Source organism: Bufo bufo, chromosome 2 (assembly GCF_905171765.1).
Source record: "Bufo bufo chromosome 2, aBufBuf1.1, whole genome shotgun sequence".
NCBI lineage: Eukaryota > Metazoa > Chordata > Amphibia > Anura > Bufonidae > Bufo > Bufo bufo.
The window spans coordinates 251,123,277-251,138,058 of record NC_053390.1 but is presented as its reverse complement, the minus strand read 5'-3'; the positions used below and the strand labels follow the sequence as shown (position 1 = coordinate 251,138,058).

Below are 14,782 nucleotides of genomic sequence, written 5' to 3'. Positions count from 1 at the left end.
TCAACTGCTCCTGGTCACATTCCTAGCACTCAGAGCCCCACCAGTCTACCAGATACAGTAGACAAGGAATAACTTCTAATTGCCAGAATACTCTTGGAATGTCTATTTTATCTCTTACAGGTGGGAGCTGATGCTTTTCATAAGGCACAGGTCCAGTATATCTGCAATGAGGCCATCAGTTCCTTGGGACACTCCAGTTATAAACTAGTGTCACAGCTCCTTCAGGCTGGAGATACAAATGTACTTAGGTGGCTAATTGAGAAGCAGATTGGAGATGTCCCTGTTCCATTTGGACAGTTTATAAAAGACATATTGCAGGTATGCCCAAATAAAAAAAAATATAATAATCACTTCAGGATGGATCACTTTAATGTTTAATTATTTTAATTTTCTCTGTCAGGATATGTTGTGCAAACAGCTGACCATGGATTACTCTAGGAGTCTCAGGCTGCTTTTAGAAGGTTTTGTTCACCTGCACAGAGTTTGTCCATCTCTGGCAGTTCATCATCTTCCCTTCACTAAGACCATTCAGTGTGCACACAGCCTCCTGTATCTACTGGAATCAAGAAAAGGAGGACCACAAGTCCGCGGCCATGTCCTTTGTACTCTAAGCTTGCTGCTAGTACATAGGTAATTGAAAGTTTTAGGCTGATGTCATTGGCCTTTCTTGTAGACGAGAATTTGTAATGATCAAAAGTATGGAAAGAATGTGAATGATTTTTTTTTTGATTTTTTTTAGGACTTACAGTAAAATGTACTGCTCTTTAGTGTTTATCTTGGTATATCATCAACTGGGCTACTTCTACAAGGTCTGGCCAAACCAGGTTGGGCCTCCCAGTATCTAGGAATACAGATCACAAAATCACCATCACACTTATACAGGGCGAACATCACACCTTATCTTTCATCCTTGGAGGCCAGTCTAACAAAAGTTGGAGAAATCTACCGCTTTCATATGTTGGTAGAGCCTCCTCCTTAAGATGGTTGAATTCCTGCATGTCCTGTGGATGTATAGAATCATCCAAATAATAGACATGGAAACCCATGCGTTTGATAGTGTTGAGTACCTGTGACAGCTCCTCTTTTATTAAATGGGTAAAACTTTTATATGTTGCCCCCATACCTAGAATCATGGTGAACAATGCCTTGTCGCCCCATTCTCCTTGGGGAGAGGTACCCACCAAGGTTGACCTCTCTCTCCATTGTTATCTGCTTTGACGATAGAGCCCTTGGTGGCCCTACTACCGTCATCTACAGATATAGCAGGGTTTAAATATCGGGGTTAACGAGGAATGGGTCTCACTTTATGCAGATGATCTTTTGCTATTTGTGGATGATCTTCATCGCTCACTTCCTACTATAATGGGTATCATAGATGGATTTGGTAGGTACTCGGGCCTTACCATCAACTGGGCAGAATCCGTGTTGATGCCATTATGGCCAGCGGATGATAATGCCATACTTCCTGCTACTATGGTGATCCCCTTGGTGCTTGCAGGGCGGCTTCCTTTTGTTGTTTTTTTCCTTTTAGTTATCGGAGACAGTCGCTTAGCCTCTCTGTCTACCCGGGGAGCAAGACCGATGTCGGTTTCCCTCACCGCCCGACCTCTCCACAGAAGAAAAGGTGGACCAGGGCAGCCTCGCTCCCCTGTTTCCCGCCAGCCAAAGAGTCACCTGGATCCGTTAAGACCCTCCCGCCATACCAGACTCCTGCCACTTCGGGTTCCAGCTGCTGAAGAGGTGACCCTGCTGGTCCACTAAGGGAGTGGGAAGAGAAAAGGATGAAGATGAGGTGAGTAATCGGGAATAGGTGAGTATTTTACCCCCCCTTTTTTCTCTCTCCGGGTCTCGTCCGCTTTACTGGACCACGGGGAAGCACTTAAAGAGGCCCCCGTTTTTTCCCCTGGTGCCACCGTTAGGCAGGCCAGATACCTCATGCCCCGGCTTCTTTTCGGGCCTACTCGCAATTCGGGTCGCACCCGTTCCAGGCTTGTTCCCCGGGGGGTCTCCGCGGCCGTTCCCGACAAGCGGGCGGCCGCCCGCACTACTCTGGGTCCCTTTGTTCCCCGGCAGACCGGAAGTGCATCACGGTCGGCCTTGGGTGGCTAATTTAGGCCGCGGCTTCCCTGGAAATGTAGGCTGCAATTCGGCGGGGCCAGGCTTCCCGCCGCGGCTCCATGGGAGGATCCTTCGCATTTACCGCGCTGATTCAGGCTGCCTCACTCAGCTCACGCTTCTACTGGGAACACAGGACCTGCATCCCCTGCAAACTGGTAGGACGGTTACACCCCTCTCCAGCCTTGAGACCAGTATTGGGTTTGGTTAGCAGCCCTGTCCGAACCCACTAGCGACCCTCACATGCCACCACTTATTATGTATGCACTAAATGCAAAATTAAGTTCCCTAGCGGCCAGCCAGATTCCGTATGCTCCGCATGCTGTGCACCCAGACCGGTTCTGCCCCCCGAGCCTACGCAACCGCATGACCACCCTGACAGTGTGGATCCGGACTGGGCCCGTGCCTTATCGAAAATATCCCAATCCACCCTCTCTCATGGGTCGTTTGGTTGATAAATCCCCACCTGCACAGTCCGCACTCTCCTCGGGTGAACAGCTTAGGGGCAGACCTTCGCATAAGCGGCCCAGAGCAGGACATCATTCCTCCTCTGACGCCTCAGCATCTCCACTCCCACATGAGTCATGCTCGGACGCATCCTCCCTACCAGGGGAAGTTCTGTCCGATGGGGAGATTGGGGACTCTGACATGGATCCAGAACAGTCTTCTAAGATTGCTTCCATGGTGAAGAGCCTAGTTACTGCTGTCCGTGACACCTTCCAGGTGCAGGATGACTCCCCCTCCACGAGCCACCAGGTGGTGTCTTTTCTCCGCTCCAGACAATCTCCTAAAGCCTTTCCCTTACATGACAACTTTTCGGTGGTCGTTGCAAAGGCGTGGGACTGTCCTGATCGTCGCTTTACCACATCCAAGCGACTTAAACTGCTGTATCCCTTTCCGGCGGATTGTGTAGCTAAGTGGTCCTCTCCTCATAAGGTGGATCCTCCGGTCGCGCGTCTTGCCAAACATACCGCCATTCCTGTGGCCGCTGGCTCATCCCTCCAGGACCCCGTAGATCGCCGCATGGAGTCTTTTGCTAAGTCTGCTTTCGTAGCAAGTGGCTCAGCACTTCGGCCCATTTTTGCTTCCGCCTGGGTGGCTAAGGCTGTCTCAGAATGGGCACTCCGGTTAAATCAGGACATGGCGGTGGACCTCCCTCTGGCTGAGCTCCAATCTTTGGCCCTGCAAATCTCACAGGCGGGGAAGTATCTCTGTGAGGCTTTCTTGGACGCGGGTGCTCTAGTTGCCCGCTTATCGGCTCTCACTGTAGCCTTACGGCGCGAACTGTGGCTTAAGGTTTTGGCAGCGGATTCATCGTCAAAGCGTTCCCTGGCAGGCCTCCCTTTTTCCGGATCCCGATTATTTGGGGCCCGATTGGATGAAATTATCTCCGAGGCCACGGGTGGTAAAAGTACCCACCTCCCGCAGGGCAGATCCAAGCGCACGTTTCGCGCTAAGCCCTGAAATGCCCGGGCTCACTCCTTTTGCCACTTCTCGGGTACACGACCAACAGCAGGAGCCCCTCCCAAGTCCTCCACGCAAGACCAGCGGAAGAAGCTTATCTTTTGGCCTCAACCAGCCTGGCGCCCGTGAGCACTGCCCGCTCGTCCCTCGGCCAACAAGCAGTCCTCCGCATGAAGGACTCATGGGTGGGGGGTCGGCTCCTCCTGTTTCAGAACATTTGGCAGGCCCAGATTTCAGACGCGTGGACGCTCGAAATTGTAACCTCGGTTTAAAAGATCGAGTTTGCTTCTCCTCCTCCAGAACAATTCTTTCTGTGCCAGCCACCCAGAGATTCGGATCAGGTCATCGCCTTTTTTCAGGCAATTCGGTCCCTCCTCGCTCACGGCGTGATATCCTCTGTTCCCCTGGAGGAACACTTCACAGGGTTTTATTCAAACCTATTTGTCATCCCAAAGAAAGAAGGATTCGTTCTACCGATTCTGGACCTCAAGCTGCTGAACCGGTTCCTCCGGGTTCAACACTTCAGAATGGACTCCCGTCGCTCCGTTGTTGCTTCACTGGAGCGGGGAGAATTCCTCTTTTTAATAGACATCCGGGACGCGTACTTACACGTCCCCATTGCTCCGGCGCATCAGCGCTTCCTCCGCTTTGCAGTAGGTCCCCACCACTACCAGTTCGTCGCCCTTACCTTTTGCCTGGCAACGGCACCAAGAGTCTTGACGAAAGTGCTCGCTCCTCTCCTGGCCCTTCTTCATACCAAGGGTATCACTTTGATTCCCTATCTGGACGACATCCTGGTCAAAGCGGCGACCTTATGTCAGAACGAGGATGGTCTACCTATCACTCTCGATACCCTGACACGCTTTGGCTGGCTGGTAAACTTCCAGAAGTCTTTCCTACGTCACCTTCCTTGGTATGGTCCTCGACACGGACGCAACGTTAGTTCGCCTCCCTCTGGACAAGCGGCTAGCCCTTCTGCGGTTGGTCCGTCTTTTCTTCCGGCGCAGGTTCCCATCAATCAGATTTTTTTTTTTTTTTTATATATTCTTTATTTTCAGAAAGTATATATCATTACACAGTTACTTGCAAATACAATCTTATACATTTATGCAAAAGACAGTACAAATAACTGACAGAGATAATAATCAGAATCAGAGCTCATAGCGGTATCTAGATGCCCAAGTGAAAATCTGTGATGTATTATTATCACTTTGGTCTCTCAATGACATTTGCCTATTCAGCGCATTCTGACCCTGTATGTTGACTCTTCCATTAGTACTTGCGGCCAACAGGACCACAATAAATTAACTAGAAATGAAGGTGAATGAGAAGGAGGGGGGAAGGGAGTGAAGGAGAAGGGATGGATGGGAGAGAAGAGGGGGGGGGGGGGGGGGGGTGATGTGTTCTAAATCTCCTATGATTTCCAGAAAGCTAGTTTCAAGCCATGAGGATTAAATCGGCTAGGCCATCTTGCTTAACATATATTTTGCAGGTAGTCTTAACGTCCCATTTTCACAAACACCCTATCCATCTGCTTTCACCAGATCCCAAAGGTTCCATATCTTGAGGAACCTATCATGACTTCTATTTATCCAGCTAGTCATCTCCTCAAAATTGTAGATTTGATCAGCCTTAGCTTTCCATTCTTGAATTGTGGGAGGTTTTGTGTCCAGCCAATGTAGTGGTATGAGTGATTTAGCTATTGCTAATAAATGTGTTATTGATATAGATTTTTCTTTGAAGGGGTGTAACTTGAGGAAGATTTCGAGATAACTATCATCTCAACAGTTATCTCAAAGTCAGGTAGCGCTATTTTTTTAATCGCCTTATTTACTTCCTCCCAGTATTTTCCAATCTGGGGACATGACCACCAAATATGCGATAAAGATCCCACCCCTCCTTCACACCTCCAGCACCGCCGGGAGTCGGAAAGACCTCTCTTGAACAAGAACTCAGGCGTTCTGTACCACCTTGCAAGTAATTTAAAATGATTCTCTTGCATACGTACGCATTGTGTAAATCCGTGTGATGTTGCTAATATTTGTTTAGTTTCTTGCTCTGAGAGTACGATATCTAGTTCTTTCTCCCATGCCAATAGGTATGGCGGTTTTTTGATCTCACCCTGACCTCCCAGCACCGAAGAGACTGCAGACACTCCTCTTTGTTTTATCTGGGTTGTTTCGAGCAATGATTCAAAGTCTGTGAGAGACCTCTGAAACCTATATTTCCTAGCCGCTCTCCCGCACACAGCTTTAACATGTGAGTCTATTAGAAAAAAGATTGGGGACTTTCTTGTTGATTCCGTGATCATTTCTTTTAAATAATGTTCTCTGTCTTTCATAAAGTCGCCCACTTTGATCTGCCTTAAGGAAGACCACACTTCTGGGAATATTTTTATTGGTAGATCTAAGAGATCTGGAAGAAGGTTCGTTGGCATCATTGGGGATGGCATAGGGGCTAAAGAGCTCCTCTCAGAGCACCATGTTTCATATACCCCTTTAAATAGAGGGTCCATGTTATCTATTTTATCTACTTTTTTATCCGGGAGCCAGAGGTATTTTTGGAAGGGATCTCCTACACTGTATTCACACAGTTCTTTAACATCTTTCTGTCTTTTTGGGTCTGCTAATTCTATCCACCTATTAAGCTGTATCGCTTTATAGTATGTGTCTACATCTGGTAACCCGAGGCCTCCCCTCTCTCTGCTTTTTACTAGAACTTTGTGTGATATGCGAGGCCTCTTCCCAGACCATAGGAATCTGGAAAACAATTGTTTCAGATCTAAAATAAATCTCCGGGGGATATGGATGGGGACCATCTGCATGATATACAAGATCTTAGGCATTACATAGGCCTTCAAGACATTCTTCCTTCCCATCCATGACAAGAAAGGTATATTATATTTTTGAAGCATTTGCTTGATTTCCTCCTTTAGTGGCAGAAAATTATGCTTATGTAGATCATCTAAATTCTGTGGGATTTTGATTCCTAAGTATTTTATAGGTCCTTTTGACCAGCAGAAGGGGGAAGTTTTTTTAAGTTTTAGGGCTATATCTTCATGAAGTGTTATGTTGAGGATCTCTGATTTTGAAGTGTTCACTTTGAAGTCTGAGAGTTCACCATATTCTGCTAGTTTTCTTTCTAGGCTGTTTAATCCCACTTTAGGATTTGTTACAAGAAATAAGAGGTCATCTGCAAAAGCTGTGCATTTAATCTCTTTCTCTCCGAACCTGATCCCAGTGATATTCGGGTCCTGCCTGATTGCCTGTAACAGCGTTTCAGCTACTAGAATGAATAGTGAGGGGGAGAGAGGGCAGCCCTGTCTGGTCCCATTTGTAATTTCGAATGTCGGTGAGAGCGTGCCATTAACTCTCAACCTGGCATTTGGTTGTTCGTATAAAGTAAAGACAGCATTAATGAAAACCTCAGGGAAGGCAAACCTACTAAGGGCTTCTCTCATGAACTTCCAATTTACTCTGTCAAATGCCTTTTCGGCATCTATTCCTAGCAATATTAGTGGCAGCTTTTTCGTCTGAGCTATATGCATGGCATGAAAAACCCTATGAGAGTTATCTCTCCCCTCTCTCCCCCTCACAAACCCTGCCTGTTCAGGTCCTATCAAGTCCGGGAGAAACCCGCTAAGACGGGTAGCCAGTATTTTTGCCCATATTTTAAGGTCAAGGTTTAATAAAGAGATAGGCCTGTAGCTTCCACACTGTTCTGGATCTTTACCCTCTTTATGGATCAGAGTAACGAAAGATTCCTGTGTTTGTCTCGTCAGCTTTTCTCCTTGTATAAGTACGTTGCATACCTCCGTGAACTTGGGAATAAGCACGTCCTCAAACTTTTTATAATATGCCAGGGGCAACCCATCTGGGCCTGGGCTCTTCCCCGGAGGGAAGCTGTTTATTATTTGTTTAATCTCATTAGGTGAGATTGGGCTCGTTAGGTAGGAGGCTCCTTCAGGTCCATCAATCAGATTTTTGCATGCGGGTCTTGGGTGCAATGGTCGCTTCCTTCGAAGCAGTTCTATTTGCACAATTTCACACCCTTTCCCTTCAATGAGCAATTTTATTGTCTTGGGAGTCCTTGGACTGGCACATCCTCCTGTCCCCAAGGGTGCGTTCGGCACTCAGGTGGTGGCTCTCGGCCCCAACCTTGGAGGCAGGGAAGTCCTTTCTCCCGGTCTCATGGACGGTCATTACCACCGATGCCAGTCTTCTACTGTACGTATTCCCTCCCCTTCCCCTCCTGCCCAGAGTCCTGCGCAGAATCAGGATGGAGGGCATCCAGACGATTCTCATCCTAGGGAGCGAGCTCTCCATCAGCTGGACGTGGTTTGGGCTCTGAGGATTTACTAGTCCATTTCTAGGTCGTTCCGCTGTACGGATTCCCTATTTATTGTTCCTAAAGGTCCCCGCAAGGGCTTGGCAGCCTCTAAGGTGACGATTGCCAGGTGGATTAGCTCGGCAATTGCTGAGGCATACCGCTCCCGGGGCGCTTCTTGGGCTCGTTTCCACCATGCTTCCGCCTCACAGCTGTGTAAGGCAGCGACTTGGTCTTCCTTGCACACATTCACCAAGTTCTACCAGGTGCATACCTTTGCGTCAGCAGACGCCGCTCTGGGCCGCAAGGTCTTGCAGGCAGCGGTGTCTAAAGCTTCTGCGAGGACATTGTCCATGGGTGTGTGGTTCTTCCCTTCCCGTGGACCTCTTTGGAACGTCCCACGATCCTGTGTCCCCCAATGATACGAGCGAGAAAATTAGTTTTTTGTGGACTCCCCTGTAAAATCTCTTTCTCGCTTAGTTCATTGGGGGACACAGTTCCCACCCATTATTGTTCTATTTTTACCGCAGGTGATGGCAGTTGGTTTGCCGGTAGGGTTCTCAGTTCTGGTTCGGTCCAACTGACATTGGTTGGGTTATGGTTCCTTTCATGTATGTTTTTTTTCTCCTACTGCTTGGGCATAAACTGTGATATGCTCTCTCCAGGCTGGAGAGAGTATAGCCGGCAGAGGAGGAGCTAACACTTTTCAGCCTAGTGTCACCTCCTAGTCGCAGCAGCAGCTATACCACGGTCCTGTGTCCCCCAATGAACTAAGCGAGAAAGAGATTTTGAAGGTGAGTCCACAAAAATCTTGTTTTTTATGGCAGTCTTAGGAAACAATGTAATGTTTGGATTGCTAGGCCAGGGGCCTTGCTGCATATACGGTTATTGCCCTATTGTTGATCATAGATTACTCTAGTGCAGTGATAGTGAACCTTTTACAGACCGAGTGCCCAAACTGCAACCCAAAACCCATTATTTATCGCAAAGTGCCAACACGGCAATTTAACCTGAATACTACAGTCCAATATAGTATATCTTCCATGTACTTTATCATGTAGCTATAATAGCCTGCCTACATTCAGTGCACTGCCTCTGCTGTTCATAGTGCACCCAGCGCTGCTGAATGGCAGGAAAAGTCCCTAAGGCATATTGGTACACCATAGACTTTTTTTTCCAGGGTGCGAGAGCCCACAGAGAGGGCTCGGAGTGCCGCCTCTGGCACCCGTGCCATAGGTTCGCCACCACTGCTCTAGTGGAAGTGACCCGATCAGTGACTGCATGGAGGTGGGGGTGATTTTGGTGATGGGGTTGGGGTTTATGGTATGGTGGTTGCACCACCATTGTTTTGTACTTTCTGTATTATTTGTTTTAAAACCTAATGACATCTGATTAAAAAAAAAGACATGGAAACCCACAAAATCTTGTTTCTATCTGACCTCCAAATGAAAGTTCAGATAACGTTTTTTCCTTATCTCCACTCCAAGCCCATAGTTAAATCTATAAAATATTTTTTTATTTTATTTCTGAGACCGAATAGAACTCAGCGTTAGAGAAAGCATTATCACCACTTTAGCATTATCTTCACTGTTTGTGGAGTTGTCTGGTTCTTCTGCAGGTCTGGGACAAAATCCGTGTTATCACATTCAGACACCTCCTTAAAGGGGTTGTGCCATAAACTACTTTTCACTCTAAAGTTTATTTTTATTTTATTCCCTTGTTTTTTTCCCCAATATTTTTCAAATTTACCCAATTTGCAGCTTTCTTTTATCCTCCTATGCTCGAATCCCACTTCCTGGTTTGTCCTCTGATATAAATTTTGTTTCTTGACAGCGACCTTTGGAAAGATCTGTCCGTTGCTACCCGCTGGTTCTCTGCTCTCCTTGCATGTGCAGATCCAGCAATATCGTGTGAGAAACTGCGCCTAGCTGCAGCAGAGGCTTTGCACATTGCTGGAGGTGACCTGGTGAGACGAGCACTCCAAACTACTACGCCTGGTCTCACACAGCTGGCTGTGAGGTTAGACAACTCCCAGGAGATCTTCTCTTTATCTTTCTGTTATCCCATATTGTTGTTTTTTTTTTAAACTATATTTCTTTTGTTCAGTGCTATACTGTGTGGAGTTGATCTGCTGCAAGATGAGGACCGAAGTGTGCGGGACCTTGTTTCTGGATTTGCTGTTTCTTCCCTGAATGATCCAGCTGAGAGATCCTTGCACAGTGACTGGGCCATTCTTGGCCTCCTGAAGCTTTTAAGAGATAATTTCTGGAGCTGTGAGGAGACCTTCCATTCTCTCTTATTTCGCCTACCTCCTTATGATCTTTATGCTGCACTTTCCTCTCTTCATGACAGGTTATTTGAAGGACACTACTTTGGTATCACCAATTGTAAAAAGAATCAGATAAGGTGTGAATAAAATTATTCTTCCCCTTGTTCTTACAGGTCAATGACACTCTATGAGGAGGATGAGCCCAATGTATTTGCTGACCCCAATTTTCTTTGTAATCTGCTGTGTCCATTGATCCAGCATCTGCTCAGTCTTATGGCTCAGGAATCTTCCCTTTGCTCTGTAGTACAACATTGGGTAGCAAGTACAGCAATTCCAGTGAAAGAGCAGATAGAAAGATGGCACAGCTGGGTGAATGAACAGGGTAAGTCAAGACGGTAGGAGCAAGCTGTGCCTAGTATGAGGTAAATAATGAATGTACACTAAATTCAATGTTTCCCATGCTCTGGGCTCCCCTGTTCATATTTTATAAAATGTATAATCCTTTAGTGAATGAAATATAAAACACACTAAAAAATTTATATTCCGTTCTGTAGTCAACACTGAAAAAAGCTGTGGACCTGTGGTGAGCACTACTTACTGATAAAATACTGAAGCATATAGTCTGTGATCATTGTAACCCTAGGGTAGAAGCATTTTAAGCACATATGAACCTACTCTTGTATCTACTTTTTTATCCTGATGCTTATATTGAAATATTTTGCTTTTTTTTTTTCTTCTGTAGGATCTGTATCGCTTCTGTCAATAAGAGCCTCTGCTTGTTCTCGTGTACATTCTGCTGTCCTAGGTTTATTGGTTCGAAGTGAACTGCTCCTTAAGGCTCATGAGATGTTACTAGAGAGTGGCATCCAGATAGCACACTTGAAAGTCTGTCCAGGTTCTTTGACCAAGGAGCTAGCACAGCTAAAGACAGAGCTTGAACTTCATGGTATTTCTGGATTTTCCAATATAGTGACTAATGTAAGACTGTGCCGGAAACATTTCCTGTCTAATGGAGATTCAGTGTCTTAGCAAGTATACTAGAATATAGTGTAAATGATGATAAAAAGCCATCATTGTTGTATGTCTATTAAAGAACTATGGTTATTGGGGGGGGGTTTTATGCCCACCTCTAGATCTGTCGAGAGCAGGGAAAGAAATGTCATTCTCTAATTTATAAAGATTTTCTTGCTGGTGAAAAAAAGCCATGTCTAGAATGCTGATTCTTATTAGCTGCCTGGCACAATAGCAGGAATCATTCTGCCAGTTATGGATTTGGGTGGCAGGAGCCAGGCATTCTGAGAAGAAATCCAAAGAACACCAGGGGCTCCTTAACAAGCGTGTAACAGCGATATGTAGTCACAGATGTATTATGTTTAAATCCAATTGATAAACATAATTTCTCTGATCTAACAAAGTCATTTTTAATTGATGGGCCACCTCCGTTATACAGCGAATATTCACTCTTTAACACCAAGTAATTTTAGGTCTAACATTCTGCTTTATTTCTGTCATTTTTTGTGGTCTCTTTATACAGTATAAAGGGAGGGAGCTTCCTGCATACTGTGTTTTTATTATGGTAAATGTATGTAGTAAGCTCCTAAGCTTCACTCAGCGGGAGCTACTGGAAGACAAACTTAAATCATTGAAGTACTGTATATGACTATGCGAGGGATTTCCAACTCTGTAAACTTCTCTGCTAGCTCTATAAACCCTTCAGTCGACATTTTCTTTGGAACATTTCCTTTGACCATTCATTTTCAATGATTCTTTTACAGCAGTGATGCCACAGTGGATGATATTTATTGACTGATATTGTCTGGAACCTCAGCAGTATTTATCACAAAGTGTTTTTGTCGCACAATAAAATCTATTTTTATAATTTTGGAGATCTGCAATTTCTGCCTGCTATAGTGATTATTTCGAACATGATAAAAGATCCTGTCAGATTTGCTCGATGGCCCTACACAGTGTAATTATCTGTTGAGGGGTTGTCAGAGTTGGGGCTCATGCACACGAACGTATTTTCTTTCCGTGTCCGTTTCGTTTTTTTGGCGGACCGTATGCGGAACCATTCACTTCAATGGGTCTGCAAAAAAAAACTTAAGTTACTCCGTGTGCATTCCGTTTCCTTATGTCCGCATGTCCGTTCCCACAAAAAAATAGAACATGTCCTATTATTGTCCGCATTATGGACAAGGATAGTACTGTTCTATAAGGAGCCAGCTGTTCCGTGCGTGAGCCCTTATGGAAAATGTGCCCAAAGGCAGAGTCTGTGACAACATTCAAGGGGTTTTATATTGATGACCTATCCTCAGGATAAGGGTGCATTCACACGACCGTAAGTGTTTTGCGGTCCACAAATTGCGGATCCGCATAACACGGATACCAGCCGCGTGCGTTCCGCAATTTGCGGACAGCGCATGGCCAGCACTATATAGAGAATGCCTAAGCTTGTCCGCGGTTGCGGACAAGAATAGGACATGATCTATATTTTTTGCGGGGCCACGGAACGGAACAACGGATGCAGACAGCACATGGTGTGCTGTCCGCATCTTTTGCGGCCCCATTGAAATGAATGGGTCCGCACCCGTTCCGCAAATTTGCGGACGTTTGCGGATCCATTTATACGGTCGTGTGAATGCACCCTAAGTCGTCAATATCTGATCGGCGGGGGTCTGGACACAGGCACCCCTTCCGATTAACTGTTTGAAGAGGTGACTGCGCTCCATGCGAGCACGCTTCCTCTACATTACACTACTCGTCATCTCCCCTGTAGCGGTGGTGTAGTATAATTACAAGTACTCGCTCCATTCAAGTGAATGTAGCAAGTAATTGTGATTACAACACTGCTAGCAGCGCTAGCCTTCTCTTTAAACAGCTGATCAGCAGGAGATCTGGGTGGAGAGGTCATCAATATAAAACCCCTGCACAACTCCTTTAGCAACAACAAAAAACTCTCCTGCTTTAGGCTCCATTCACACGTCCGCAAAATGGGTCCGCATCCTTTCCGCAATTTTGCGGAAAGTGTGCGGACCCATTCATTCTCTATGGGGACGGAATGGATGCGGACAGCACACAGTGTGCTGTCTGCAGCCGCAATTGCGGAGCGCGCCCCCGATTTTGGGTACGCAGCTCCGCAAAAAGATAGAGCATGTCCTATTCTTGTCCGCAGCTTGCGGACAAGAATAGTCATTTCTATGGGGGTGACGGTCTGGTGTGTTGCGGACCCGCAAATTGCGGGTCCGCAACCACCACGGCGTGTGACTGTAGCCTTACACTCCCCTTACCTGTTGCTTGCTGCCACCACCTCTACTCTGCCTCCCTCTGGTATCTGTTTACTTGGCTGCAGGCTGTGCCAGTATATGGAACAAGACCCCTGTGGCTCCGTTATATAATCTATATCATTCCCAAATAAAAAACCGTATTTTCTTTCCCGTGTCCGTTCCGTTTTTTTTCCGGACTGTATGCTTAACCATTCATTTCAGTGGGCCGCAACAAAACAGAAGGTACCTCAGTGTGATTCCGTTTCTGTATGTCCGTATTTCCGTTCCGCAAAAAAATAGAACATGTCCTATTATTGTCCGTATTACAGACAAGAATAGTACTGATCTATTAGGGGCCAGCTGTTCCGTCCGCAAAATACGGAATGCACACGGATGTCATCCGTATTTTTTGCGGACCACAAAATACATACGGTCGTGTGCATGAGGCCTAACAGTGTGGAGTCAAGAAGGCTACAAAATTGATTAACGTTCATAAAAATAAATATATGGCTGAGACAACCTTTCCATTTGTATATGTTTTTAAATAATATTCAGGAGGTTTTACACTTTCAGCTTAGTTTTGGTCAGTGGTAATATAAATACTACTGCAGAGACAATATATGGAGTCATAAGTTTTAAAATGATAGTATATATTATCTCTTATATACAGTGTGTATATATATTTCTGTCTGCCTGTTTTTATTGTGCACAGCCAAATTATTGGACCGATCTGCACCAAATGTGCAAATGGGTACAGTGGATATAAAAAGTCTACACACCCCCTGTTAAAATGTCAGGTTTCTGTGATGTAAAAAATGAGACAAGATAAATCATTTCAGAACTTTTTCCACCTTTATGTGACCTATAAGGCTACTTTCACAATTGCGTTCAGAGCGGATCCGTCTGGGGTCTGCCCCAGACAGATCCGCTCATATAATGCAGACTTGGGATCGTTCAGAACGGATCCGTCTGCATTATATTGTAGAAAAATTGTAAGTGTGAAAGTAGCTTCAGACGGATCCGTCCAGACTTTACATTGAAAGTCAATGGGGGACGGATCGTTTGAAATTGGAGCCATATGGTGTCAACTTCAAACGGATCCGTCCTCATTGACTTACATGTAAGTCTGGACGGAATCCGTTTGCCCTCCGCATGGCCAGGCGGACACCCGAAGCTGCAAGCAGCGTTCGGGTGTCCGCTTGCCTGAGCGGAAGCGCGGAGGCTGAACGCTGCCAGACTGATGCATTAGTAGCTGGACGGATGCGTTCGGGGCCGCTTGTGAGACTCTTCAAACGGAGCTCACAAGCGGAACCCCGACGCTAGTGTGAAAGTAGCCTAAACTGTA

At 46.0% G+C, this 14,782-nt stretch overlaps 1 protein-coding gene across 2 annotated transcripts in view; it reads left to right on the top strand.

Moving 5' to 3' along the window:
- The window catches only part of LOC120988717 (thyroid adenoma-associated protein homolog), a 71,482-nt gene extending 59,187 nt beyond the window's left edge, over window positions 1–12,295 (top strand). For both annotated transcript variants that reach the window (XM_040416370.1, XM_040416369.1), the window contains 6 exons: window positions 121–318; window positions 401–630; window positions 9,739–9,924; window positions 10,012–10,257; window positions 10,348–10,556; window positions 10,917–12,295. In XM_040416370.1, the coding sequence (XP_040272304.1) occupies window positions 121–318; window positions 401–630; window positions 9,739–9,924; window positions 10,012–10,257; window positions 10,348–10,556; window positions 10,917–11,203 (1,356 nt within the window). In that variant the 3' untranslated portion in view covers window positions 11,204–12,295. The remainder of the gene's footprint in view (window positions 1–120; window positions 319–400; window positions 631–9,738; window positions 9,925–10,011; window positions 10,258–10,347; window positions 10,557–10,916) is intronic.
- The last annotated feature ends 2,487 nt before the right edge of the window (window positions 12,296–14,782 follow it).